At 50.9% G+C, this 25,477-nt stretch overlaps 11 protein-coding genes across 11 annotated transcripts; 5 read left to right on the forward strand and 6 right to left on the reverse strand.

Moving 5' to 3' along the window:
- Nucleotides 1-317: 317 nt before the first annotated feature.
- Nucleotides 318-2,696, reverse strand: BJX68DRAFT_277688 (nucleobase cation symporter-1 family protein; the record flags this gene model as incomplete). The annotated part of the gene is made up of 11 exons (XM_071048378.1): nucleotides 318-348; nucleotides 481-855; nucleotides 926-1,016; nucleotides 1,088-1,220; nucleotides 1,273-1,368; nucleotides 1,455-1,718; nucleotides 1,779-1,948; nucleotides 2,014-2,119; nucleotides 2,173-2,251; nucleotides 2,309-2,366; nucleotides 2,420-2,696. The coding sequence occupies 11 exons, from the start codon at nucleotides 2,694-2,696 to the stop codon at nucleotides 318-320; spliced, it is 1,680 nt and encodes a 559-aa protein (XP_070903985.1).
- A 440-nt stretch (nucleotides 2,697-3,136) lies between these two features.
- BJX68DRAFT_262537 (maleate cis-trans isomerase family protein) lies at nucleotides 3,137-3,880 on the forward strand (the record flags this gene model as incomplete). Its single annotated transcript, XM_071044471.1, has 1 exon — nucleotides 3,137-3,880. The coding sequence occupies one exon, from the start codon at nucleotides 3,137-3,139 to the stop codon at nucleotides 3,878-3,880; it is 744 nt and encodes a 247-aa protein (XP_070903986.1).
- A 975-nt stretch (nucleotides 3,881-4,855) lies between these two features.
- Nucleotides 4,856-5,566, reverse strand: BJX68DRAFT_227664 (uncharacterized protein). The gene has a single exon (XM_071038717.1). It carries the CDS (start codon nucleotides 5,233-5,235, stop codon nucleotides 4,864-4,866), a length of 372 nt encoding a protein of 123 aa, XP_070903987.1. The 5' UTR covers nucleotides 5,236-5,566; the 3' UTR covers nucleotides 4,856-4,863.
- On the forward strand, nucleotides 5,547-7,931 carry BJX68DRAFT_227665 (glycoside hydrolase family 16 protein). The gene is made up of 4 exons (XM_071038718.1): nucleotides 5,547-6,081; nucleotides 6,130-6,684; nucleotides 6,741-7,145; nucleotides 7,220-7,931. The coding sequence occupies exons 1-4, from the start codon at nucleotides 5,985-5,987 to the stop codon at nucleotides 7,285-7,287; spliced, it is 1,125 nt and encodes a 374-aa protein (XP_070903988.1). The 5' UTR covers nucleotides 5,547-5,984; the 3' UTR covers nucleotides 7,288-7,931.
- Nucleotides 7,932-9,403: 1,472 nt separating this feature from the next.
- BJX68DRAFT_252750 (MIP/aquaporin family protein) lies at nucleotides 9,404-10,527 on the reverse strand (the record flags this gene model as incomplete). Its single annotated transcript, XM_071042613.1, has 3 exons — nucleotides 9,404-9,568; nucleotides 9,621-10,164; nucleotides 10,235-10,527. 3 exons carry the CDS (start codon nucleotides 10,525-10,527, stop codon nucleotides 9,404-9,406), a joined length of 1,002 nt encoding a protein of 333 aa, XP_070903989.1.
- Nucleotides 10,528-12,522: 1,995 nt separating this feature from the next.
- Nucleotides 12,523-14,586, forward strand: BJX68DRAFT_252751 (glycerol kinase; the record flags this gene model as incomplete). Its single annotated transcript, XM_071042614.1, has 4 exons — nucleotides 12,523-12,656; nucleotides 12,720-13,705; nucleotides 13,783-13,949; nucleotides 14,020-14,586. The coding sequence occupies 4 exons, from the start codon at nucleotides 12,523-12,525 to the stop codon at nucleotides 14,584-14,586; spliced, it is 1,854 nt and encodes a 617-aa protein (XP_070903990.1).
- A 51-nt stretch (nucleotides 14,587-14,637) lies between these two features.
- BJX68DRAFT_227670 (cytochrome P450) lies at nucleotides 14,638-16,941 on the reverse strand. Its single transcript, XM_071038719.1, has 3 exons — nucleotides 16,349-16,941; nucleotides 15,724-16,288; nucleotides 14,638-15,660 (listed from the first exon to the last, which is right to left on the reverse strand). The coding sequence occupies exons 1-3, from the start codon at nucleotides 16,506-16,508 to the stop codon at nucleotides 14,772-14,774; spliced, it is 1,614 nt and encodes a 537-aa protein (XP_070903991.1). The 5' UTR covers nucleotides 16,509-16,941; the 3' UTR covers nucleotides 14,638-14,771.
- A 128-nt stretch (nucleotides 16,942-17,069) lies between these two features.
- BJX68DRAFT_145007 (ribonuclease H-like domain-containing protein) lies at nucleotides 17,070-18,601 on the reverse strand. Its single transcript, XM_071036553.1, has one exon. The coding sequence runs from the start codon at nucleotides 18,480-18,482 to the stop codon at nucleotides 17,184-17,186; it is 1,299 nt and encodes a 432-aa protein (XP_070903992.1). The 5' UTR covers nucleotides 18,483-18,601; the 3' UTR covers nucleotides 17,070-17,183.
- Nucleotides 18,602-20,423, reverse strand: BJX68DRAFT_145006 (uncharacterized protein). Its single transcript, XM_071036552.1, has 3 exons — nucleotides 20,100-20,423; nucleotides 18,903-20,044; nucleotides 18,602-18,846 (listed from the first exon to the last, which is right to left on the reverse strand). The coding sequence occupies exons 1-3, from the start codon at nucleotides 20,335-20,337 to the stop codon at nucleotides 18,721-18,723; spliced, it is 1,506 nt and encodes a 501-aa protein (XP_070903993.1). The 5' UTR covers nucleotides 20,338-20,423; the 3' UTR covers nucleotides 18,602-18,720.
- A 567-nt stretch (nucleotides 20,424-20,990) lies between these two features.
- Nucleotides 20,991-23,289, forward strand: BJX68DRAFT_227673 (mRNA-binding protein NAB2). Its single transcript, XM_071038720.1, has 3 exons — nucleotides 20,991-21,154; nucleotides 21,214-21,895; nucleotides 21,956-23,289. The coding sequence occupies exons 2-3, from the start codon at nucleotides 21,477-21,479 to the stop codon at nucleotides 23,040-23,042; spliced, it is 1,506 nt and encodes a 501-aa protein (XP_070903994.1). The 5' UTR covers nucleotides 20,991-21,154; nucleotides 21,214-21,476; the 3' UTR covers nucleotides 23,043-23,289.
- Nucleotides 23,290-23,508: 219 nt separating this feature from the next.
- On the forward strand, nucleotides 23,509-25,470 carry hem14 (oxygen-dependent protoporphyrinogen oxidase; the record flags this gene model as incomplete). Its single annotated transcript, XM_071044472.1, has 3 exons — nucleotides 23,509-23,838; nucleotides 23,901-24,581; nucleotides 24,637-25,470. The coding sequence occupies 3 exons, from the start codon at nucleotides 23,509-23,511 to the stop codon at nucleotides 25,468-25,470; spliced, it is 1,845 nt and encodes a 614-aa protein (XP_070903995.1).
- Between the last annotated feature and the right edge of the window lie 7 nt (nucleotides 25,471-25,477).

The following is a 25,477-nucleotide window of genomic DNA, read 5'->3' on the forward strand; positions in this document are numbered from 1 at the left end:
GCGCTCGGGCTCGCATAGCGCTCGTGACGTGAGAGACTCAAGTACCTATTGGAGTCCAACAACTGCTAGTGATGGCATGAGCCTGGTGCTAGGCCCTGCAGATACCGAGAGGCTAAACTTTAGGGGTCCTACTGAACATGGGACAATGTGGCTGAGAACTCCCTAACCCTCCCCTAGGTGAGAAGTCTCAGTAATCAGGGGTATCTTCGATCGATAACTTCATTGGACACGATTATGCTAAAGTACTCCGTATACTAAGCTACTATTTGTTGGTTAAGGCTACCGGGCAGAGCCAACTTGACACAAAGCATCTTTCCTCACCTAATGACCCTCCAACGATATTGGCCCCTAAGAAACTTGAGGTTAGAGAGATTCTTATACAAACTCAAGAAACCTACACCACCCTAAACATCCTTCCCTTCAACCCCCTTCACAACCTCCACACACCCCTCAATCCCATCCAAGATCTCAACCAAGTACTCCGGAACAGCCGACTCATCCCCGAAAAACCCCTCCGTCCGCCTCATTCCCTCAAACCCTAATCCCTCCCCGAGAGCCTCCTTTCCCTCCGGGAAAATTCTAACAGGCCACAACGTACAAAGAACCCAGTACAGGGCCCCCGCAACACTCGTCGAAATCAGGAATCCGAGATCGTAGATCCGTACTGCAGCCGTCCCGATCGAGCCGGGGTTCAGGGCACCCGAGACGCCAGGGATCACGAGCGCGATTGCGGCCGCCCAGGAGATAAATGCGCGGATGTTGAAGCCCGACGTGTAGTGGTATGGTGTGGCTTTTTGGGCTGTGTAGAGCGAGGGGATGTGGATATTGCCGCGGCGGATTAGGTAGTAGTCTACTCTTTACGATGGGAGCCTTTGATTAGTTCGGGGCGTCCGGTAGAATGGAACTGTTGGGGACGGAGGCTTACACCATGATTGCGACAATAGGGCAAATAAAGCAGAGATAGGAGCCGAGAAAAGTGAGGAAGGAGGTTGCAGAGTAGGTTAGTTTCCAGGGGACTGCTCGGTGAGTTAGTATGTGAAGTTTCCAATCAGCAAGAATACCATGAGGAGCGTCCCGGGATACGTACCGCACACCCAAGCGAGGAGGAAGCAGACGACCTGGCCGCGGACGATGGTGAAGTAGCGCGGGAAGAGGCCTGCAAGGTCACAGCCGACGGGGATGGAGTTGCTGGTTAGGTTCGTGACGAATGTTGCAAATGCCTAGTTTCGATCAACATAACTGATCTATCTTAGCTGTATATCATGTACGTACCTGAATACCAGCAGCAAAGAAGACCAGTGTACGAGTACCAGGGCCCCAGTAGTTATCCAGAATACTGGAATAAAAATCCCATAAGTTCCAGTATGCCTACATATGGATTAGTCTATAAGCCCTCACGAAAAGAAAAGGAAAAGAGAAAGAAAAGGAGACCCTAGTTCTCTAGACAAGCATACCTCGCCAAACTGTTTATATCCAGCAGCTGTAATAACCATTCCAAGCATAACAACAACCGGCTTGCTAAGCATCAAGCCAACCGACATGGGAATAGTATCCGACGGCCGCCTCGCATACCGTGCAAGATCGGGAATGTTGACTAGTGGTGGAATCATATTCGACACGATGGTGTTGATTGCCTTCATGAACGACCAACCTAGGGCCGAGCCTGTTGCTGCTTTGGTGGTGCTTAGGCCAGAGAAGTTGGCGCCGTGGCTTGAGACCTGACTCATGCATGTGTAAGTAGTGTACTCTCGGCTATAGGTGAGAAAGGGTCCACGCACAAGAGCCCAGATCATCGTCGCAAACAGGCCGATTGGCGCTAGAACAGACTTGATTCGGAAGACCATATCCATCTTGCTTGGGTGGACAAACGCAAAGGGGAACTCGAGAAGCCAGAGAATTCCGAAGGCGAGGAGGTCGGCTGAGGTTATGGCGGCGCTTTCAGGGAGACCTATTGTCTGTTAGATGTGGATTGTGAAGTATAATAAGGAGGAAGCGGGAAGGAGCCTGGCGTACGGTTGGGAATGTCGGTCCATCGATGGCCGAAGACACAGCGGAGCATGACAGCGATGAATTTACTCGCGTAGAGAGTTTGAATGGCCATGTAGAGAATCGCAACGACCTGTGAGTGATCAGTACAATAGTCACCATAGTGGATCTAAGTAGAATACTCACCCCTCGAATGAAAACAAAAATCAAGGACCCGTAAATACCGCTCGACGCCCGAATGAAGGTTGGATAACCGATATGATACCTTGAGGATAGTCAGCGACACGCCATACAACTGTGTGTTAGGGCTAGATGCACTAACCAAGCGGCGCCTCGTGAATTGAGCAACAAAAGAGCTGCAACCATGGCGGAGACCACAACTATACACATCATTAGTAGGCTCTCCTCCATCTCTCTGGTGAGCAAAACATACTCGACGCAATAAGAATCGTCCACCAGTTCAGCCCAATCGCGTATAAACTCGCACCGACATTATAAGTCGTTGGCGAGAACGCAATGCTAAACTGAAACGCAAAAAACGACCAGAACGTCCAGGTCCGCTGCTCAGGAGGCGACGGATCAAGATCCTTATTCGACCACTTTCCGAATTGGCCGCTCTCCGACTCGCCTCCGCCGCTTTTGTCGATTCGGATGGTGTCTAGGAGGGCTCGGGGGCTTGAGAGGGCATGTTTTGCTGTAGACAACGTCATCTTGCCGAAGACTCTGAGTTTACCTGACTGATATGGCTAGACATGATTTGGGGTCAGGGCTCATATATCCAAGAATTCCAACCACCTCAAAGATAGACATCGTTATCTGCATTTTTGGAGTCGTATACCTGCCGAGCGGATAAGCGCTTTAGCTTCAGCTTTGCTGCGAATTGGAGTGTCTGATTGGGGACCTAGCGAGCAGAAAACAGGGCGATGGAGCCACTAAACAGATTTCTTTATCATCGTCTCCAAGTTTCTGGACTTCCGGATAGCCAGTGGGGACCCCGGCCCTTCGCCCTCGGCCGACGAAGATAAAGCTGCTCGGCTGCCGCAACCACTGCACTCTAAATGAGCTCCAACGCCCACTACTCCAAGCATCTTAGCACAGCACAGCACAGCATACACCAAGAAAGAAGAACACAATCTTACGCACCAGAACAATGTCCAAGCACATCCGCCTCGGCATCCTCACCCCTTCGTCCAACACGAGCCTGGAACCCCTAACACAATCCCTCATCGCACCCCTCCAGACCGTAACAGTTCATTTCTCGCGCTTCCCCGTGGTAAAAATCAGCCTAGAGTCCGACGCACTCTCGCAATTTCAAACCGAGCCGATCCTCGCCGCCGCACGCCTTCTCGCTGATGCAAACGTCGACATCATCGGCTGGAGCGGCACATCCTCGGGCTGGCTGGGTTTCGAGGCCGACGAGGCGCTCTGCGGTGCCATCACGGAGGCCACGGGGATTCCCGCAACGACCTCTGTGCTTGCGCTGAACAAGGCGTGTAAGAAGTTTGGGGTGGAGAGGCTGGGGCTGGTTACGCCGTATGTGGATGATGTGCAGGACGCGATAGTGAAAACGTACGGGAGTCTTGGGATTGAAGTTAGTGAGGAAAGGCATTTGGGCTTGTCGAAGAATACGGCATTTGCGGAGATTGGGGAGGAGGTGCTGGATGGGATGGTTGCTGAGGTTGTTCGCGGGAGGAATTCGGAGGCTAAGGGTGTGCAAGCGATTACTACGTTCTGCACGAATCTACGAGCGGCGCAGCGGGTGAGCTTTTGGGAAAAGGAGCATGGCGTGCCGGTTTTTGATACGGTGGCGACGGTGGTGTGGGATATGCTGAGGCACTGTGAGGTGAATACGGCGCCGTTGAGAGACTGGGGGGTTCTTTTCAGAAAAGCATAGCCAGTGACTCTCATTGCTGCTAGTATTTGCTTCAAGCAAAATAAAAATAAAAAGAGACTACGAGACCTGGTTCGCCGTCGGCCGTTGTTATCAGAAGAGTTGGCCGTTGGAGTAGCTTCAGCCATCTTACTCCGTACAGTACTATAATTTTAGTGCACAATGACTCGCGGACATTCAGCTATGTTGGCTTGACCATCAGATGTGTCGTTTGTACTAAGCTAAAACTCGCTCTGAGATACACAGTTACTGGGGGCTTTCCACAGCGTTTTAGAGGCCTGTTGCCAAGCAGTCTGATCACGCAAATACCACAGCTAACCACCAACTACAGGAATGTCTTCCTATAAGTAGAATATACAAGGTAGAGGGGCAAACGCTCAAGGTTAAGGAAGGGAGGCCGAGGGTGATTTTGCCTAGAGGGGAGTCAATTTCGTTCAGTGGAAAAGAAGGTTCCGTGAGAGTGAGTTTCCCAGTGTTTTGGGCGCTGGGTAACCATTGTCGTGCGTGGTCCCGACATCTAGAGCAGTAGGAAGAAAGCGCCTATCCTGGGCGTTGCACTAAGTTGCGCCCCGAGCATAGCGATGAACTCTAATAGCTTGGATGTCGAGGTTAGGGTTACCTACATTCCCCCACCAGGTAGCAGCCGCGACGATGCTAACCCCCAACGCATAATATTTGACGCTCCGCATTAACCCGGGTTACCTCGAACTCTACTGCTTTGTCCACTCTTCCTCGAACTCGGATCCAAATTCGGAGTCCTGGGAACTCCACAAGGCTCCTGCCAACGACGATGACGACGAATATGGCATGACATTGATCTTCGACGAAGATCCCATCACAGTGAATATTACCTAGCATGAGAACTTTCACATGAGGATCCCAGGCTAGTCGTAGACATTTTCAGTAAGCGTCAAGTTTAGTGATTTGCCTGCTGACGTTCAGGTAGGTGATTAGGTTAGGTATGTTTTCCATCTAGGTGTCGTAGATTAGTGGGAGTGGGTAGGTGTCCAAGACCATAGAAACACCATTATGACATTGCCAGGGTAGATTAAAGGGAAAGTTATTAAGCTAAGAGAGGTCTGAGAGAAGGAAAAGCCGAAGCTGGTCGTGCCAGGGCCCATGGGAATGAACGGAGTTTGAGATTTGTCAAGGTGGCCTCCCAAGAGTCCAACCATACGACTGCTCCATGACTCCTTTCGAATGCACAATCGCACTGGCCATGATAATCTGATCAACGAGCGTCTTGCTGACTCAAAAACATCAACACAGTATGGAGTGTCGCAAAAGGCTTCGTTCCGACTGGTACGGGAAAGTCGGTTCAGATCAGCTTTGAGCTCCATGGGTAATTGGCGAGACATGTCAGATGGAGCACAGAGCTGCTCTCACCTGACCGTAAGAATGCAGAAAGTTGGGCAGTTTGCCAGTTTCCCAATATTAGGTGGCTGGGAGACCCTTCATAAGAACCGGTGAGCCGCCTGGATCGGGCTGCGGTCTTGGAACATTCTTGGAATGACGACCTGAGACTGAGACAGCCTCGCACATCCACATGGCATCAACCTGCAAGCCAAAGAATGTGAGGCGACACAGCTCCACGCCAGGTCCAAGAATCCAAGAGAGACAGCTCAATCGAGACCAACAGAGCTTTGACCAATCAGAAAGCAGGGGCGGATCACCAGCCACCAACCCATGATTTTTTGTGGGGAAGCCCAAGAGCGGCCCGATCGGGGAGGGTCAACATCTCACACCATAAAGCAGTGGCTGGGCGAATACAACTCTCTCATCTCTCGCCCACGTTGGGCCTGACATCAGCATTCAGATTCCGCACTCTTTAAATAGCATGGCCCAAATTTCAGTCGCGGCAATGGCCGGGCCTCTTCAAGCTCAGTCGCTCCTGCCTTTCTGTCCAACCCGTACGCCATCCGTACCTTCCTCAACAACCGAAGGACGCCGAAGCTGCTGCAAGCTCGTCTGAACCAACTTCCCTCTCGCTCTCTCACACAACGTGCCCTGGACAAGCCTTCGCTCCTCTACCTTAGTTGTCGCCAGTTTTTTCTTATTTCTGTATGAAATTTGTAACGCCTGCTGCAGTCGGCTGCCATCCTTCATCATGAGACTCCGACTCCAGCCCTCGACCATTGGTTTGCTTTCGTGTGTAGCTTTGGCTGCAGCTCAAACATACACGGACTGCAACCCAATGGAACAAAGTAGGCTGCTCACCTCCTTATATAGTTGAAAGTACTGACATCGTGAAGGTTGTCCTCCAGATGCCGCACTCGGAACCTCGATGAGCCACGATTTCACAACAGGCGCTTCAGACGATTTCACGCCTGCCGGTTCACCCACGTTCGGAAGCGAGGGAGCCGTTTTCACCGTTTCTAAAAAAGGAGACTCTCCGCTGATACAGTCGAACTGGTACATCATGTTCGGACATGTCGAGTTTGTGATCAAAGCTGCGCCGGGAACGGGAATTGTCAGCAGTGCAGTCTTGCAGTCGGATAACCTGGACGAGATTGACTGGGAGTGGCTTGGAGGCAACAACAATGTTGTCCAGACGAACTATTTCGGAAAGGGAAACACTGGCACCTTCAACCGTGCGGCTACGCATGACAATCCAGGGAACCACGATGATTTTCACACTTATACGATCGACTGGACAAGCTCGCATATTGTCTGGCAAATCGACGGCACAACCGTTCGTGTACTGACGCCGGAGAGCGCGGAAGAGAACCAGTACCCTCAAACACCAATGATGGTCAAGGTTGGCGCCTGGGCTGGCGGAGATCCCGACAATAACCAAGGCACAATTGGTAAGTCGCGCTTTCCTTTTGACTGTTTTCTAAGCCCAAAATTGATATGTGTTTAGATTGGGCTGGCGGCCCGACCGACTACAGTGCTGGCCCCTTCAGCATGTATCTCAAGTCTATCCAGGTCACCGACTATTCCACTGGTACCGCTTATTCCTTCGGTGATAGAAGTGGGACGTGGCAGTCGATCGTGGCTGAGGGAGGCGAGGTCAATGGCAACGGTGCCGCCGAATCTATGACTTCAGTCGGCTCTGCTCCCTCCATTACGGCAACGGCTGATAGTGGACCCATTCCGTTTGAGGGAACACACAGGGACCCAGAAACTTTCTCCACACCCGATATCTATCCGTGGGTCCCAAGGCCGACCTCTGATGATGGCTCCGATGATCCGTCAACAGAACTACCAGGTGGTTGGAATTGGGCCGGCAGTCCAAACGTTCAGCCACCTAGCCGATCCTCTATGAGTGAGCATTGCCTCCGTTCCCGTGTTGTACCCTCGTCGGAATTTTTGCTAAAGCGATGCGTTTCTCCGAACCAGTATATGCTCCCGTCTACGTATGCGTCGCATCACTCTTCTTCGGATTCATCCTTCCTCTCCGACCGTGAAATGATGCTCCGGAACCACCGAACGGTATATCCCCCAAGCGAGTTGCACCCGCACGCCCTCACGGCGTCCGAAGAATTTGAGGATGAATATCGCTCCCTGGAGCAATACAACGCGGCCGCTAATACCGCAAGTCGCGTGTTTCACGTCCCACTGATCTTCGGCGCATTCTGTGCGCTTCTCGGCAGCTTCGTGACTTGTCCTTAAGCCGAATACTCGGACAAGTGTCTCTCTGGAACGCAAGGCATGCAGACATACGCAGCCACGACTTCTATGAAACTATCTGCGACGAACACTCACACTCACGAAGGCATGAACTCTCCCGGCGTTGGCTTGTCATATAGATCGTCTTTGCATTTAACCTCATGTCCATATTCCCTCATGTTCCTATTACTTCTCGTTCACGCTTGGTCTTAATCAGTCATGGTGTTCTGTTTGGTCGAGCACCTGACATCAGGCGCGGACAGCCCTTTACCCTCTGTACTTATATCCGAATTCCTGTCGAGTGTATCTATAGATCCTACCTAATCATCGTGTCACCTCAGCAGAGCAGCGGAGCCTGAGTTGTGCTGCCGGGTTCTCGGTCCGTTCACCTATTGATATTCGCCAGGAATATTGGTACTCAATCAACCATCGTTAATCCGACTCCAGCTCCTATTCGTACATAGCTTCTAATATCTGGCCATTCTCGATGGTTCAAGGACTCCATCAATATACCTAACGGCATCTCGCCAAGCACCACTATTGGTCCCCGAGCAATGCTCATCTAATGCCCTCAGATATTCGAGACGTAAGTTTTTCCCCATATTATTGAATTTCAAGGATGCTGAATAAATAGCTCTCACGTTGTACGGCGCCCTATTATCGCTGAGCAGCGCAGAGCCCACTAGTCTTTCTATGCCGGCACAGACCCTAGGTGTTGTTGATAGAGAGTCCCCATAAGAGTGAGCGAGGTATTGTGGAGCTCTATTTGGCTATATGACATCTGCCTCTTGAACTTTGTTCGCTAGTAAAAGCCATGTGGGTTGCTTAATACGCGGTCGATTCGCTAGGGATGCCCATGCAGTGATGTCTTCCACTAGTAGTAGTAAATTACTCTATACTGTACATAAAGTAACAGGTTAGATAAAGTAAAAGTTCTAGTACCTACTGTAGCTATTTAGTCACCTCTTTTGAGTACTACGAGAACGATCCATCATCTGATTGCAAGCACGGCGGTGAGCCTCTACTGGCGAACAGTCGCATATCTGGCGCGAAGAACTATTATTATAATTCGAACTAAAATACACCAATCCTATTTGCATCGCTCTCTGCATACTGAAGCTGAACACCTGCAGGGCCGGAAGCATCGTTGAATGGTTGAAATGATACAGCTCGATCTAGAACCGGTCTAAACATATGAAGCTGAGCTGAGCTGCGGGGAAAGCTAGAGCTGACTAGAATCCCGATGGGTGCCCGAACGTCATACGAGATGAAACTAGGCCAGTTGAGAAATCTGGAGCTGCATCAAAGTTCGGATAGCACTTAAGTGTCTTCCATGTCCCTGCAGCGCTCGTCGTCGTGGTTGGTTATGCGAGATGTCAAGTGACCGGTTGGGGTCTATGATGTATTTCTGGTAGTAGTTTGCTCGATGGGTAGGTGTGTTTTCCAAGAAAATGAAATACCATTTTCACTCCCTTAGGCACATACCTAGTACATGGAGTTGCGATCTTGATACAGGTGCCGCTGTTGGTACTGGTGCTGCCGTTTGTTCTAAGTATATAATGTATCTTGTTTGACATCTACGGCAATTCGTAAGCAAGCACAATGTATCTCAACTCGTATACCTAGATACATAGAACCGCAACTGCAATTTTGGAATCAGAATAGACTACGGAAGCAATAGCAGGGGTAAATATGGCAAAGTGTAGTGACAATCTTGACGAATAGGAAAGGAATGCAGTGTAAGCATGCGGCATACTCCCAATGTTTGTAGCTTCTCCTCCATAAGACGTTGCAAACTGAACGGTTCAATAAGTGCACACGTGTTCCATGTCTCTCCGTCACATATTGTAAGCACAGCTTCCAACAACTGTAGCGCGTGATCCGCTGGATGGCAATGGTTCATTCTAGACTTGTTCAAACATGGCTCGGACTATCGCGGTGCTTCCGAGCCATTGGCCTAATAAAACGCCGGAGCCCTATGTATGGTGTGTTAACGGGACTGTCGGGACCAACGTAAAGGAACATATCGTAGAGCCAACCACCAAAGGTGCAACCGAGAAAAGGTGATACAATCGGTACCTAGGGCACATAATTGTCAGACGATGCAGGATTCAGCTATGCGAGTACGTACCCAGAAATAGTAGTCTCCAGCTCGCCAGACCTCTGGACCATATCCGATCATGTATGAGACCAGTCGTGGACCAAAGTCACGAGCGAGGTTGATCGCATACCCAGTTTCCCAACCAAAACATGCGCCAATTCCAAAAATGGTAAAAAATAGAGCGAGAGGCGTCAAGGGCCCTGCACCGAGATTTCCTTCATCGTTGAGGGCGAAAATGACAAACATCAGAAGTGAGCTTGCAAGAAATTCAGAGAAGAATTGGCCAGTGCGGGTCATAAAGTCCGTAGGATACGTGCAGAAAATACCTCCAGTAGGGTGATCTGAGTATCCTGGGACCGTCCTGATGCCGGGCCCTTCGTAAGCATCAATGGCCGACTTATAATTCCCGTACACAATAGCTGCAGCACACATGCCGCCAAGAAGCTGGGAAATAGCGTAGATAGGCCACTTGCGCCACGGAAACTTGCGAAGGACACAATTTGCGAATGTCACGGCAGGGTTGATATGGGAGCCTGATATACCGCTCACATACACGCCAAGCATGACCCCGAGTCTGTTCAAAGTCGAGCAGTCAGATATGCGCGCAATCTGAGGGAGTGAGAAAATATGAGAGAAATACTTACCCCCAGCCCCAAGATATGGACTGATAGTCGCCCTTTTGGTTTCGGCTAAGAGTAACCTGAGCGACCACCCCGTTTCCAAAAAGAATCAGTATCAGGGTGCCGAAGAACTCAGAAAAGGCCTCGCGACAAGTTGCTCTGATCCTGCTCCACCATAACGACGGCTGCTCTTCCACGGTTGTCCCAGAGGCATTACTCACTCCGAGGAGGGCATCGCGTTTGCTGCTTGTTCGTAGGGAAGCATTCATATCCTCTGAGATATCAATTCCCTCCACCACAGGCTTTGTAATATCCATATTGGAAGTAATAGAATAAGTCTGCTGTCGAGTATGGCTGGGAGAAAGAGTAACTGGGTAAGGAGCGAAACCGATGCTGGACGACGGGTTCAAGTAGAAATTGGGAATGCTGCGAGCAGATGTCTAGAGTTTGAGCTCTCGTACGAGGTGTGCGACGTACTCTACAACCAGCTCTCATGAAAATGCATGGTGTTACCTTTCGGGGATTATGCCTTTGAGCGAGTCGTGGAGGGGGACATTGACAAATCGATGCAGATATGCAGGAGATCCTGGTAAAAAAGCACTGTTCGAAGAGAGGATGCAAGTTGAGGACGAGAACAGAGTGGGTGTTGGGAGTGGGAGTCGTGGAAGATGCAGGTGCAAACAGGCTGGATCAGTATGGGTTTTCTTCCATCGAGTCTGAGCAAATTCACTTCTTCCGTTCCTGGATCTTTGGCCCTCTTCGCGCAATCTTCTCTCTTCTCCCTCTTTAAGCTCTCTTCCTCTACATCCTCTTCTTCTGCATAGAAACATACTGTTATACAATTTTCAGCAACCATTCCCCCTTGCCTTGAGCAGTAGCATCTGCCGACAATGTCTTTGAGTCTTGACACGCGAGACAATGCCGTCGAGATCTTTTTTCCTTCACAGGCAAAGGAGAGTCTCACAAACTCCCAAGAAGTCCGGATTGAAACTCGCGTCACACGCGCATTGCGCTGTCGAATCGAAGTCAGCCCTCGGGCAGGCGAGCTGTGCTTGTGTCACCTTCAGATATTAGCATCATGGTAGGGGGGAAAAGCATAGATTCGAGGCAAGCATTTCCCTGTTCTGGATTTTCAATGGAGCCAGTCGCGGATGTGATGCTGATATCTCCATTTCAGGGAGCTATGCTGCCTTTTCCCGCAGGTACGAGGATTTAGATGTCTCTATCCGCACACCGATACTATTTTATATGCGCCTATCTGGGGAACAATGCGGCTCTGTGACATCAATCGCATCGCTGTCGACTCGTTGATAATGTTCTGGAATGTTTGGGTGGAGAATGGTAGCGTTACGTCGCATGGGGTCTTGGAGCCATGTGCATCAATCATCATTCGCCAGTGCTTCGACCATCGTGTGGAGGTGGACACTTTTCTCGGGACCGGGGCAAGGGGGATGATATTGGCCCCAAATTCCAACCCACCTCAACCCACCTCCTTCGTAGAAGCAACGCGGTCGAAGCGTTGGTTCAGAGGTAACGTCGATGTGCCCGACGAGAACGACAGGTGAGCACCAGTGGAAACAACAGAAAATCATCGTCTGTCTTCACAATCATCATCCCTGTTGCGGATTGGCGACTGGAGCCCTTCGACACCGATCGGCATGAAGCACGCAGAGGTGGGTAGGGGTGCTCCACCCAGCACACATCCCCCACGAACTTAGATCAGCTCCCTTTTGACAGGTGGAGATATTTGGACGAGATACCGGGAAAAGAGAGCAAACATGGAAACAGGTACGGCAAACGTCGTCCACAAGCTCTTCGGCTTTGAGAGAATATACCGGAGTTCTTATCCAACCATGTCAGCTAAATCCCCGTTGGGGCCGATGAGGGAAAGCCACCCACGGTCGAGGGCTTGTCTCGGCTCACCCGCAATAATGAGTCTTGGAGAGCGCTTTTCCCCATTCCGTGACGCTAACATGGGGAAAAATGATATTAATCTCTCGGCTTGCAGCTTCCTGTCTGCCCCTCTCCCAGCTCGGGAAGAATTCCCCCGCAGACAATAAACGAGGCGACGGAAAAATTGTAACACAAGGCGTCGTATTCAGTGCTGAAGCGAAAATACTTAAACGTGGCCAGTGATGCGATGCCATCTCTCTCTCCATCTTCCTTAACCCTGTGTTGTATACTATACCCTCTCAGCTTTCCTCGCCTTGCAACCCGTGGCTTGCTCCGAATCCGAGCCAAGCTGGACCCAGCGGATTCCCCGCAAGGAGCGTCAAATTTACCCACTGTTTCCGTCCTGGGGTCAGGGGGCCATGGACCCGTCAGAAATCGTCGTTGGATCCATTGATCAGGGCACCACGAGCACGCGGTTTCTGATCTTCAATCGCGAAGGTGAACCCGTCGCATCGCATCAGGTGGAGTTCAAGCAAATCTACCCAAACCCAGGGTAATCATCCCTCTGCAGCTCTTTCTAGTGTTTCTTTTGAACGCTAATGCATTGAGTTAACAGATGGCATGAGCACGACCCGCTCGAGCTTGTGACCTCAGTGGAAACTTGTATCGAAGAAGCTGTCAGACAATTCGAAGCCGCCGGAAACGATCGACAGTGCGTTAAAGCGGTGGGTATCACCAATCAGCGAGAGACTACAGTTGTCTGGGACTATGAAACCGGGGAGCCACTTTATAATGCAATTGTCTGGACTGATACCCGCTCGCAAGCCATTGTCGATGAACTGAAACAGAAGCCCGAGGCTTCACAACTACAACAGATTTGCGGTCTTCCATTATCCACCTACTCCTCCTCCTCCAAGCTTCTTTGGATGCTCACAAATGTTTCGAGAGTGAGGGAAGCATACGAAAAGGGCACATTGGCATTTGGCACTATTGATTCCTGGTTGGTATACAGACTGAATGGCGGGAGCAAGGCCAATGTTTTCGTCTCGGACCCTACGAATGCCTCGCGGACCATGTTCATGAACCTAGAATCGTTGCAGTACGACAACTTTCTACTCGATTTCTTCGGTATTAGAGGCCGCGTTCATCTACCACAAATTGTTCCGTCCTCTGACGCCTCCGCCTATGGCGCACTTTCCACCGGAAGTCTTGCGGGTGTGCCCATCATGGGTTGTCTGGGAGATCAATCCTCTGCCCTTGTCGGCCAAAAAGGGTTCTCCCCGGGCATGGCCAAGAACACATACGGGACTGGATGTTTCTTGTTGTACAACGTTGGAGACAAGCCAGTTATCTCCACACACGGCCTATTGGCAACGATAGCCTATCACTTCGATGGCAAACCTGTCTACGCTCTCGAAGGAAGCATCGCTGTTGGAGGCTCGGGGATCAAGTTCCTCCAAAACAACCTAGAATTCTTCCAGGAGTCAAATGAAGTAAACGACCTAGCTCTTACAGTAGAGGATAACGGTGGGTGTGTTTTCGTCACCGCATTCAGCGGCCTCTACGCTCCATACTGGATCGACGATGCGAAAGGAACGATGTGTATGTCCTTTCCCCGCTTGCCCCGTTTGCCTCGCCCGTTTGTCAAGTCAACGTACTAATATGAGCTGATACTCCAGTTGGAATCACTCAATATACCAAGAAAGGCCATATCGCCCGCGCAACCCTTGAAGCAACCTGTTTCCAAACCAAAGCAATTCTCGACGCGATGGAGAAAGACAGCGGCCACGCCCTCTCTGAACTTGCCGTTGACGGCGGCATGAGTAACTCGGACCTCGCCATGCAGGTACAAAACACCTAGCGGCGACCTCCTTTCTCAGACAACCCAGCTAATCATCCTTCCTTGTACCTGATAGATCCAAGCTGACCTGATCTCCATCCCCGTCTACCGCCCCAAAATGCGCGAAACAACCGCCCTCGGTGCTGCAATCGCCGCTGGTCTCGCCGTCGGACTCTGGCGCAATTTCGCTGAACTCCGTGACATAAACCGCGCCGGTGGTACCGTTTTCAGACCACAAATGCCCCTCGAAAAAAGCCGAGGACTCTTTAGCCTCTGGGAGAAGGCTGTCAGGATGTGCAAGGGCTGGGTCGGGGATAACAAGTCGCATTCGGAGGCTGAGGCAGTCGAGGAGAAGGTCCAAAATCGGTCTCAAACTGTGGGTCTGAGCAAGGGAAGTAGCGGCGTTGTCGCTAATGTCACTACAACTACGGCTATGAAGGTCGTGCCGCCTGCGAAGATGGTGAACGGTCACGGCCATGGCCACGGCCACGGAGAGATGGTTCTATCTAAGCCGGCGCCGTGGATTAATATCTCTGGGGACTTGGATGAGGCGGATGACCAGGATTTGTTCTTGGAGTTGAGAAAGTTGGAGGTTGTGCAGAGGCTGAAGAGGATGGGGAAGGTTAGGGTTACATACATCTGATCCCCGCATTTCTCTTCTACTAAATAGATGTCTTTCGGGTATCGGTTGGAGGCAAAATTTGATATCAATCTTATGTGCATATGTATGTGCATGTTAATACGGCCGCCCAATTTAGAATATGAGACGAGAAATTTCGGCGACTATTTACACTGATTTCGTTTGCAAAGCCATCATCACGCGTCTCATCAAGCAGCAGGAACACCCTCCTTCCCCTGCCCATCCCTTGTAAAAACACAATTCAACTCTGTCGCCGGCGTGAGCGTAACCTCAAACCTCAACTTCGGATCCTCAACAACCCCTTTCCCAGTCGGCGGCAGCGCCTGGATCGACTCAAACGCCTGCAAGATCCTCACAACCGTATACCCCATCTCGATCATCGCAAACTGCTGCCCGATACAGATACGCGGCCCGCCATTAAACGGGATAAAGTGCCACGGCTTCGGCTGCCACCCAGACGTCCAGCGCTCGGGGATCCATTTTGCGGGGTCGATGTAGTTCTCGGACGAGGGGGCGTCGTAGTTGTCGGGACTGCGTTGCATGATCATTGTGGAGTAGATGACCCGGGTTCCGGCCTTGACGCCCACGGGCGCTGTTCCGTCAGGACCGCCGCCGCGGGGCAGTGTGGTATCTTTTAGGGAGAAGCGGACGTTGAATGGGACGACGGGGTAAAGTCTCATTGATTCGTTAAGGACGGCATTGAGGTACTTCATTTCCTTGAGGTCTATGTAGGTGGGTTTTCGGGCGTCGGGCCCTAGACCGAGGCGTGCGTCGATTTCCTGGCGGAGTTTCTCGACGACGGCGGGGTTGCGGGCGAGTTCGAAGAGGCAGAAGGAGAGTGTTGCGGCGGTTGTGTCGCGGCCTGCTAGGAGGACGGCAACGAGCTGGTCGCGGAGGGTGCGGCGGTCACGCGTGAAGCGGGCCAGAGCATGTAGGAAGGTTTCGCTCTTCGAGAGCTTTTGGTCGAGTTCGGCGGGGGACATGGCGAGGACCCGGTCGATGTAGGGTTTGATAAAGTCGTCCATGACTCTGAGTTGCTTGCGAAATTCTTTGCGGGAGAGGATGAATTTAAAAACGCTGCGTGAATGTTAGCACATAAGCTGAGACGTAGGTTTTGGTACGAATAGGAGACGTACGTACCCTAATCGGAAGTACTGTGCTTGACGACGCTGCACATAGCGGAATGCCTCTGCGAACTGTGTCTCCGGGTTCTGCAAGCTTTCAGTGCCATGACCGAGAAGGTAACCAGTGGCAGCGTCGAGCGTATATCGAAAAAAAAGGGACGTGACATCAACGACCTTGCTTCCCTTCTCCCCGTCCAGGAGAGGAATAAGATGCTGAACATGCTGCTCGAAGATCTCCGTATCCACAAGACGATCACGCACAAACATGGGCCTGATGAGGTGCCTTGATGATGCCCACTGGCCACCGTCCGTCACGAAAATAGAATCCCCCAGGAATTCACGCCAGTCGCGATGGAAATCTTCACCCTTGCCATAGTCGGAAAACTGCCCAGTGAGAATGGCCTTGATATTCTCTGGATCCCGAGTGAGAATAATTCGGGTTTGGACACCTGCGTCTAGCTCTGCTGTCTTCTTCTCGGTGGCCAGCGGTGCTCCCTTGGCATTTTTCATCTCGTTCCCCCAGAACTCGAGGTCGCGGTCAGTCTGGTTCGCTTGCATGGATCGGTAGATGAAGTCCATAGCTAGAACACATTGTTAGCGAAGCATACGGGTGAGTAACAATCTTGAAAGATGAACGCTACCATAAGGAAGGCGAAACTGAATCTGCGGAGCTCTCGCCCCAAGCCTTGAGATCTGCCAACGCACGTGCAGCTTGCGCACCAAACAAGCAAGCCAGAACGACCCCAGGAGGCAAAGAATCGCCTGTCCTGGAGTCAGATTGCTCACGAAATCTTCAATCATGATGGGCTCAGTGAGAATAACACTAAAGCAGAGTGCGGCAGCGTTCTGGTGTTGAGAAAAGTGGGCGCGGAGTCATCCCCTATTTCAGGGTGCAGAGTTGCGCGGGGACGAGACGAAATTTGTAGATATTGAACCCTCCATCGCTTCCCACTGACTCATGAGAACCGAGAGCCGAGCCCACAGCGGGGAGAGAAATAACGACGAGCTCCGCTCGCCATTCAGAATCGAAGGAATTCAACATGATCCATTATTCCATTTGCACATGCGCGGAGATCAGTGGAGGAGGGCGGCGGCGATACCCCATTGGGGACTCCTTGCGAACCCCTCACTGGATTAGTGCGTTCATGTTCAGTTGACCGTTTCCGAGATACTATGATCTATGAGCTCGCTGAGATGCAACGGTGGTCAGCGTTTTGATGAAAGGAGGTCATCTTGCTAGAAATGGACGAAGTTCAAACTATTAGAGTTGGGTTAGGAACAAGACGTATAAGAATCACGTGTAGTCTGCTATTTTTACATGAGAGTGTTGCTGCAACAAGTCTTTTTTTAAGAACATATATTATTAATATCCATGGGACTAATGCTTTGGGTAGCTCTAATAGCTAATATAGCATATGCGAGCAAGCAACTACCTAAGATAGCAAATAGTATACAGGTGCAGGTCCAGGTATACTACTACTCTATGGGATAATCAGGGAATCGCATCAACACGAGCTCGTGCTCCAATGCCTGCTGCTGCCTTAACTGTTCCATCTTGATCTCGTGCTCCTTTCTAGCACCATCTGCCCAGGCCGCCGCTTCGTCCGGATATTTCAAGCACCAGATAACCACATCGCGTGTGGCAAAAGTATCCTCGAGGCAGTTGTGACCGTGGCTTCCAATCTGGATATCGCGGTTGAGCAAGGCTTTGGCAAGCGTCTTCAGGGCCCAACTGCGCCTTAGCCGAGCATCAGGTGCCGGGTCGAACACCAGCTCGCCCGTCAGTATCGCAGAGTCGACGACTTGAAAGTGTAGAATCCGAAGAATCCGAAGATCATTGTCTAGAGAATGTCCAATAAGAACAGTATTTGCGTCGGCGTTTTCCCACAGAGCTTGTCGTGCAGCTTCCCAACCGAAAATTGCCTGTCCACTGGCTACTGCAGCCGCCAGTCCCGGAGGCGTCACGCCACTAACACGAGATCTCCATTGCTTTATCTTCTCCGTAGGCTGAACGTAATTATTGATGAGAACCTCGCCTGTGAAGAAGTCCACTGCGCTGAGAAAGGCCAGCGCATCTTGGTTCCCTTTTGGGCCAACGCCAACCATCTCACAGTCAAGAGCAATCGCTTTCCTCTTTGGGAATTGCCATGGCATTGATGTTGGTGTTGAAAGGAAGCCCAAATCGACCTTCGCTCCCGTTTCTTTCTGCCGTTGGGATATTTCCGTCTGTTGTTCATCTTTCTCTTGCTCATGATGTTCTCGCTTAGGTTCGTCCGCCTGTTTTCCTTTCCCAGAGCGGCGCAAACGTTTCTTCGGAGGCGCGGCCGTTAGGCGATAGCCATGATTCCCAAGGCGGGAGAGGGAGTGGCATCTTGCGAGAAGTCGTTCGTACAGTAGATCGCATTCGTGTATCGGGACGACGATAGGATCCTGCTCGGGAATAGGTGGGATTGGCTGTGTGGCAATCCCTGCATGTATCTGCTCACTAGGAGCTGCACTTATTGCTGGCTCCGGTGTCGATGCCAGTTCTGGTGTTGATGCTGGGGCTGGAGCTGCAATGACTGCCTCCTCAGCAGACATGGTCTTCTGTCTTTTCACGTATGATGAGGTGTGACTGTTGAACTCACGCCAGGTCGCAAATGGGGTGCCACACCGGGGACAGACCAGGAAATGGTCCAGCGCGGTTTGGTGCGCAGAGAGGGCAGCGGCAGTCTTGAAAGTGTCCTTCTTGCATGTCACGCATATGAAAGTCTTCGTCCTTGAGGGCCTCGTCATGCCGCTTGTAAACAGAAATGATAGAACTGAATATGATTTTCCCAAATATATGCTGGATGTGTTAAACACGGGTCATCGAAGGTGATCTATCCAAAGCCTGAGAGGTTTCTAAGCCGCTTCAGGTACGTTCCAGGAGGCTCCTGCCTAATGAGTGAATATACTATGAGAGATATTTGAGTGCATGAGGTTCAAGATGAGGATTGAGGAGACTACCATCCCACAACAGACATGGTCTAAATTACATGACAAGCTTAGGCCCGTGGTACTTGGGTTTCTCGAGCTCCACTGCGTTGCTGCTGATACCCGTCCGCGCTGGAAATCCATCAAACGAAGCAGCATATGTTGCAACTGTGTGAGCAACCAGCTAGAGGTGCACATTGTCAGCTTCGCGGTAAAGTTGAGCGGGTTTTGACCAAATACCTTGCTATTGATTTCCCAGGCCGTGGCGTTGACGTTTCCAAGATCATCACAGAGCTGGTGATAGCAGGGGTCATACCAGTCACCCTTCCTCCCACCAAACATGGCCTGCTCTTCCTCGGTCTTCACTCCCTCTGCGCCCGTAGCAATTCCACCTCCGGGGATACCATTCCGAATGAAGGCATCATAGTCACTTCTCCCATCGAACGGAATGTAAGTGAAATTGAGCCCGTGAGCTGTGTACCATTCGGTGTAGAGATCGCGCAGCTCCTCAGACCCAACGGGGTTCACAGCGTTGGTGGCGTTGTAAACTTGGTATGCAAAATTAGGAGAGGCCAACATATCATAATCCATGAAGAGGCGGATCTTCAAGTTCTCCTCTTCGCTGAGCACAGAAACGTAATAATCAGAGCCTAGCAGTCCCTCCTCCTCGGCGGCCCACCACGCAAAACGCACGCAGTTGTTGACGCGGTAATTGCTAAGCTGGGTTGCGATTTCCAAAAGCGTCAAACTTCCGGTGCCGTCATCATTGATGCCAGGGCCTTCTGCCACGCTGTCACTATGGCCACCCAGCATTACACAGTTTTGAGGGTCTCCTCCCTTGGTTTGCGCAATAATGTTGGTAGTGTGGATGATGTCGACCGTCGCATCGATATAAGCAATCGAGTCGACTTTCTTCCCTTCCTTGAGCTGCTTGACAAAAGGCGCGGCATCTGCGTCCGAGATACCAAAAGTTGCGACGTGGTTAGGCGATGGAGTGCCTAGAGTTCCGCTAACTTCACCCTGCTCATTGTTGTACACAACAGCAGCTAAAGCGCCGGCTTTCCCAGCCAGCTCCGACTTGGTGCCAAATGGACAGGTGCCGCGCTCTATCAAGGCGATTGCCCCCGCAAGGCCAGAAGGATAGTCAGCCTCATCGCATCCTTGATTAGCCACGAGAGTTAGTTGACCATAAACAGGCTGTTTGTCCTTCGTGGGAGGTGTTAACCCCATCGGCCGAGCTGATGCCGGCACCTCATGTCCAAGAACAAGCCTGGATTCAAAAATATTCCCTGAAACGGCCGGGAAACTTTGGTTTGTGATACTATAATAATCACCGAGACCAGTGATGGTCGAGTAGATGTAATCCACCGTACCCAAGTGCCCTATGCGTGGTATATGAGTTCCTGTAACCGCAAATGTGTGCGCGTTTGGACGTACCCTTGCTGCCAATCACACGAGTCGGGTGGTTGTATTCATCTATACCCCGCTCTGCCAATCCATAAAGGATCTTGGCCCTATCGAGGAGATTGCTAACATGAATCTGACTCTGTAGCGCTTCGGAGCTAACGAGCTCTTTCCCTACATCGCCCAGCGGGAGCTGTTCCAGAGCTTGAGGTGGGATGTGAAGAGCGGAAACGCCGCCGATCAGCCCCAGGGAAATTGCTGCTGGCCTCATCGCACCGGCAGTACCAATCTAACGATATGGATAAGAATAAAGGTGCTAAGGATAGTTTTCAATGACCTTGGGAGTTGAGGAGGGAGAGCAAGATTATTGGATGCGAAGCTCAACTGACGGATGACTCTGACCTCCGAGTGGTGAGGACGCAACGGAGACCAGGGGTCCGTTTCTTAGCGCCGGGTAGGAGGCTGGTTCGTCTCTTTTGGGTAACAAAGCAGACGAACGGGATAAGGATAAATGAATAAGTGACGGTTAATGATAATGTGGGAGGTAGGTACGTGTCTAAAGGATGCTTGGTTTGATTCCCGATGATTAACGTGCTTGTGCTCACGTGATTGTCTGATGTTGCCAATGTTATACTTTCCAAAACGAGAAATTTGTGTATCTTAATTTTCCTGCAGTTTACTCAAAGTGCTTTGTAGTTCCAGGCATCTGACTGTCTAAATTTGCAAGATAAAAGCTGTGGGAAACTAACATTAATGTATGGAAGCATTGACTTCCATCTACATAGATTGCACGCCACTTGGTCTGCCATTTCTGATGGGTTCCACGATACAGCTGACAAAACTCCTCTGATCGAGTTCTTTGAGATCTCGTTATTGACTAAGAAAGCTATAGGAAGAAGCTTTGAGAGAGTACTGCTGCTTTGCTTTGAGATTGAGTTTATTTATTCTTTTCACAGCTGTAAGATGTATATCTCAATGCGACCTTGTCACATTCAGAACAAGGGCTCCAAGTGTATTATCAAACTTGCAAGGTTTCGAGTATTGTGAGTTCTTTGTCATATAGTAGCTCCTGACAATCCATGCTTTGCCTACTTGAAAGATAAACAATAATGCCAAAGACGAGCTCGACGCCACAATGGAGACTTACATCACGTGACTGGTATCAGTGGTGAATTCTTGGCATATTTCATCATCTCGGGCTTTGTCACAAGAAACGCCAATTCTCGCCATCACCTTTCATCTGTCGTCTCCTTGTCAACCTCGCTCTGACTTATATTTCGATCTGTTTCCGGGCTTTCTGTCGGTATATTCAACCAACAGACAGAGCAGGAATCTGTTACAGCGCTTTCAATTTATCGTTTTTTCATTATAATCTCGTTTCCCTCCGATAATCGAACCGGCGCAATCACGATGGTCACCGTCGCTCTCCAGACTCCGCTAGCGGACGCTTTGAGCAATGCTATCCAACCAAAGCTAGTTGAAATGGGCTGGAGCTCTGATAGCAGCGACTTTGCGTTGACGGAATATGTCATTTTGATGCTCGTCAACAGCAAGACTCAAGAACAGATCGCGAGCGAGCTTTCAAACGATTTGCTTGGACTCGACGAAGGCGATACACAAGCTTTGGACTTTTCAAGATGGCTTTTTGACCAGGTCGAGCTGCTCGATCAGCAGACCAACGGCCAGAGTGTACCGGCGTTCAACGAGAACGCCCCCGCGCAAGCGATCCCATCATTCAACGACCAAGAAACAGCAACACCTCAGCCCCAAGGCTCAGAAGGAGGTATCCAGAGTGATGATATGAGCATGGGAGACGCAGGAGATGGAATGTATGACAATCCCTTTCCCAACAGTAGCTTAATAAAGCAAGCTGACCTTAATCTTTGTAGACCCACCGGACCGAAATCCATGCGCAACGGTCGCCAGGCTGGAAGGGGGAGGATGCTGAATCAGATCAACAGAAACCTGGAGCGCGGCGATCCCGGCTTGCATCGTATTCGCGACCAGACTGGCGCCGGCCGAATAAACTCGCATGGCCGCGGCCCCAACAAGGGGCGATTTGGCCAGAATGTCAACGGGAGGATGTATGGAGGACGTCAGATGGGCGGAATGGGCATGGGCAACAATCAGATGGGCGGATCAGGCAACTTAATGAACATGAATCCTAACGACCAAATGCACCTCATGTCTCTGCTTGAGGAACAAGCGAGGATGATGTCGCAGCTCATGCCTGGCTTTGTCCCTCCTGCGATCAACCCGGCCTTTCAGCAGAATGGCCCTCAGCGTTCATTATCCGATCGTGTTGAGCGTCCAAGGGGCAACCGACCCTACGGAACCTATGGCAACCGAGCGCAACACTCGAATTCAGGAGATGTCGACACCGACATGGATACAAGTCCAGACCAGGGCACTCAAAATGGCGGTCAAGATGAGAATAATACCGATAGCGTTTGCCACTTCAACCTTCGATGCACGAGGAAGGATTGCCCCTTCGCACATCAATCCCCCGCTGCCCCGGAGGGCACCCCTGTGGATGTCTCGGATCCATGCTCATATGGGGCCGCCTGCAAAAACCGGAAATGCACCGCACGACACCCCTCTCCCGCAGTAAAATCAGCCCACCAAGGACTGGAGTTATGCAGATTTTTCCCTCATTGCACAAATCCTCATTGCCACTTCAAACACCCCTCTATGCCGCTCTGCCGTAACGGTGCCGATTGCTCTGTTGCTGGCTGCAAGTTCACGCATACTCAAATTCCCTGCAAGTTCAATCCTTGCCTCAATCCTTCTTGCTCTTACAAGCACGCCGAGGGGCAGCGTGGTGCCTTTACCGACAAAGTCTGGACTTCAAACTCGGCGGAGCAGGATAAGGCACGTGTCAGTGAGAGAAAGTTCGTGAACGATGAGGATGCTCCGGAAGAATTGATCAAACCTGCCACTGGAGCGGACAGCTCGTCACAGGAGATCGTGACATAGTCGGCAGATTGTTTTTATCTTTTCACGGGTGTAATCATAAAACACTCAAAAACTCCCTTTTTCTTTTCAATGGCTTGTCAACATGTATTACTGCTCCTGGTCGACGGGGGGTGGGCGTTTCTTGCTTACAATTGCAGATATCACTGGGAATGGCTATGTTATTTGTAAATATTAGAGTCTGGATACAAAATCATGAGAGCTCACGGAGTTCTCTCAATCAATAAGAAGTAACCTTTATTGAGTCTGGATATCTTATAGATCTGCTATGCCTGGTAACTTGGTTGTATCTTGTATGCCACTGCAGTGGCACACCTGGTAATATACGGTAATCTTACATCATTGTGCAGAGCTCCAAGACTCGGGACGGGACCACGGAGATCATGGGAAGTTGCCTGACTTGTTGCGCCCATGCCGCCAGTCTTCAAGAGCTCATCTTCAATGCGTCAAAATCGCCATCCTCGCTGAGATGCTTCCATCATGTCCAGCTAGATCAGCATTCATACATTTGCGAACGCCATTGGCCTTTATCCGCAATGTCCCACGACGCTCTGCCCATAGCCACTCCGCGCCATTCGATGCTGCTGTCATAGGTGCTGGGATCACAGGTCTTACAACAGCGTATCGGCTCTCGAAGAACCCCAATTGCGCCAAGGTCACTCTCTACGAAAAGTCATCCCGAATAGGCGGTTGGCTCGACTCCGAAGTCATCGATGTCGAAGGTGGTCAGATCGTCTTCGAGTATGGACCGCGTACGTTGCGAGCGGTCGCTCCGGCCTGTCTCCCGCTGCTGGATCTGGTATTCCCAATGTCCCCTCAGATGTTGATTGCTCGCTGACCAGCTTTTTTGACCCTTTGCAGTTGCATGAACTGAAGTTGCAAGACCAGATTCTGTATACCGCCAAGTCCTCACCAGCCAGCCAAAACCGCTATATTTACTACCCCGATCACCTCATTCGGCTGCCCTCGTTTGACCGAAATGCTGGCACTCTATCAAACATATGGCGCTTGCTAAAGCTCGCTCTACGAGAGCCTATTATTCGGCACGCCGGATGGAGGGCGCTCGCGGAGCCGTTTCAGGATGGGAAACAGCCAACAACGGACGAATCTGTTGCTTCATTCATATCGCGCCGACTGAGCCCCGAAGTAGCCGACGTATTGGTTTCCAGTGTCTATCACGGCATTCTGGCGGGAAACATAGATCAGCTCAGCGCGAGCGCGCTCATGGGCACTATGCGAGACTACGAGCGCCATGAAGGCAATGCTTTGCTTCAGATGGCCAAGTTATCGAGAGCTGGATTGTCGGTTGTTCCTGCTGATGATATCCTGGCGTTGGCGCCATTGTTGGAAACTAAGGGGCGGCAGTATACCAAAGAACTATCCGCACTTGTCAAGGACAATAGCACACTGACTCTGCAAAAGGGTGTGGGCCAACTTACGGAAGCTTTGCTCGCAGAGCTGAACCGATCCGACAAGGTCGAAATTTTGACGGACGCAGAAGTCAAGGGCATTTATCAAAACTCAATGAGTTCCAACTTGGGGGTATGTTTGATTCTCCTTACGATGCGTTCTTTATAAACACTAACTTTGCTCCCAGGTAGTATATGGAGATAATCAGGCTCGACTCCACAATCGCCTCATTGCCACCAACTCAGCTCCTAGTCTTGCAAAGCAACTTGAGCATGTTCCGAAGCAGGACGCGAAGAAACCTCACAAGACAATCGAACTGTTGCGACAGCACAACTACGCAGTTACCATGATGGTGGTCAACTTATATTACCCAAACCCCAATTTAGTGCCTGTTAGAGGATTCGGATATCTGATTCCCAGGTCAATACCTTCCGAGCAGAATCCCGAGAGGGCTCTGGGTGTAATTTTCGCGTCCGAATCTGGCGTGGGACAAGACTCGGCTCCAGGCACCAAGCTTACTGTCATGCTAGGCGGCCATTGGTGGGATGGCTGGACGGAGGCAGATTATCCTAATCATGACGCCGCGGTCAAGATGGCCCAATCTCTACTTCAACGACATCTCAGAATCACCGATACACCAACTGTGACCCGCACTCGGCTGCAGCGCAATGCCATTCCCCAGCCTACCCTCGAACATAGAGGACGCATGCTTGATCTTTCATATCAAATCAAAAGTGAACTCAACAAGCGCGTCACTCTTGCGGGAGCGTGGTACGCAATAGGCGGCACTGGCGTAGTGGATAGTGTCCGCCAAGCATATCTAGCCACTGAGTTTGGTGTTGGGGCTATAGACCCGAATACTCGGGACCAGGTCGGCGAACTCTTCGAAGACATGCTCTTCGAGACACAGTATAGTAAACACAAGATTCTCGGCATGTGGGACTCGACGGCGGGTGGTATACCCAAGGCCCCAGTACAGAGGGTCGTCGGGAAAAGGGATGTACACCAATCATACTATTAAGAAAGTG

The sequence above is a fragment of the Aspergillus pseudodeflectus genome (assembly GCF_044049435.1).
Source record: "Aspergillus pseudodeflectus strain CBS 756.74 chromosome Unknown BJX68scaffold_4, whole genome shotgun sequence".
Classification (NCBI taxonomy): Eukaryota; Fungi; Ascomycota; class Eurotiomycetes; order Eurotiales; family Aspergillaceae; genus Aspergillus; species Aspergillus pseudodeflectus.

Excerpts from the sequence above, each read along its gene's own strand:
- BJX68DRAFT_227664 (XM_071038717.1), bottom strand. The coding sequence starts at position 5,235 with ATGTCTCGCCAATTACCCATGGAGCTCAAAGCTGATCTGAACCGACTT.
- BJX68DRAFT_145007 (XM_071036553.1), bottom strand. The coding sequence starts at position 18,482 with ATGACGAGGCCCTCAAGGACGAAGACTTTCATATGCGTGACATGCAAG.
- BJX68DRAFT_227670 (XM_071038719.1), bottom strand. The coding sequence starts at position 16,508 with ATGATTGAAGATTTCGTGAGCAATCTGACTCCAGGACAGGCGATTCTT. Across the intron at positions 16,289-16,348 it reads TCAGTTTCGCCTTCCTTATG|CTATGGACTTCATCTACCGA; the intron begins GTAGCGTTCATC and ends AATGTGTTCTAG. Across the intron at positions 15,661-15,723 it reads GCACAGTACTTCCGATTAGG|CGTTTTTAAATTCATCCTCT; the intron begins GTACGTACGTCT and ends ACATTCACGCAG.
- BJX68DRAFT_227673 (XM_071038720.1), top strand. The coding sequence starts at position 21,477 with ATGGTCACCGTCGCTCTCCAGACTCCGCTAGCGGACGCTTTGAGCAAT. Across the intron at positions 21,896-21,955 it reads GGAGACGCAGGAGATGGAAT|ACCCACCGGACCGAAATCCA; the intron begins GTATGACAATCC and ends TAATCTTTGTAG.
- BJX68DRAFT_145006 (XM_071036552.1), bottom strand. The coding sequence starts at position 20,337 with ATGAGGCCAGCAGCAATTTCCCTGGGGCTGATCGGCGGCGTTTCCGCT. Across the intron at positions 20,045-20,099 it reads TCGTGTGATTGGCAGCAAGG|GGCACTTGGGTACGGTGGAT; the intron begins GTACGTCCAAAC and ends TACCACGCATAG. Across the intron at positions 18,847-18,902 it reads CCTGGGAAATCAATAGCAAG|CTGGTTGCTCACACAGTTGC; the intron begins GTATTTGGTCAA and ends GTGCACCTCTAG.
- BJX68DRAFT_227665 (XM_071038718.1), top strand. The coding sequence starts at position 5,985 with ATGAGACTCCGACTCCAGCCCTCGACCATTGGTTTGCTTTCGTGTGTA. Across the intron at positions 6,082-6,129 it reads CTGCAACCCAATGGAACAAA|GTTGTCCTCCAGATGCCGCA; the intron begins GTAGGCTGCTCA and ends GACATCGTGAAG. Across the intron at positions 6,685-6,740 it reads CAATAACCAAGGCACAATTG|ATTGGGCTGGCGGCCCGACC; the intron begins GTAAGTCGCGCT and ends ATATGTGTTTAG.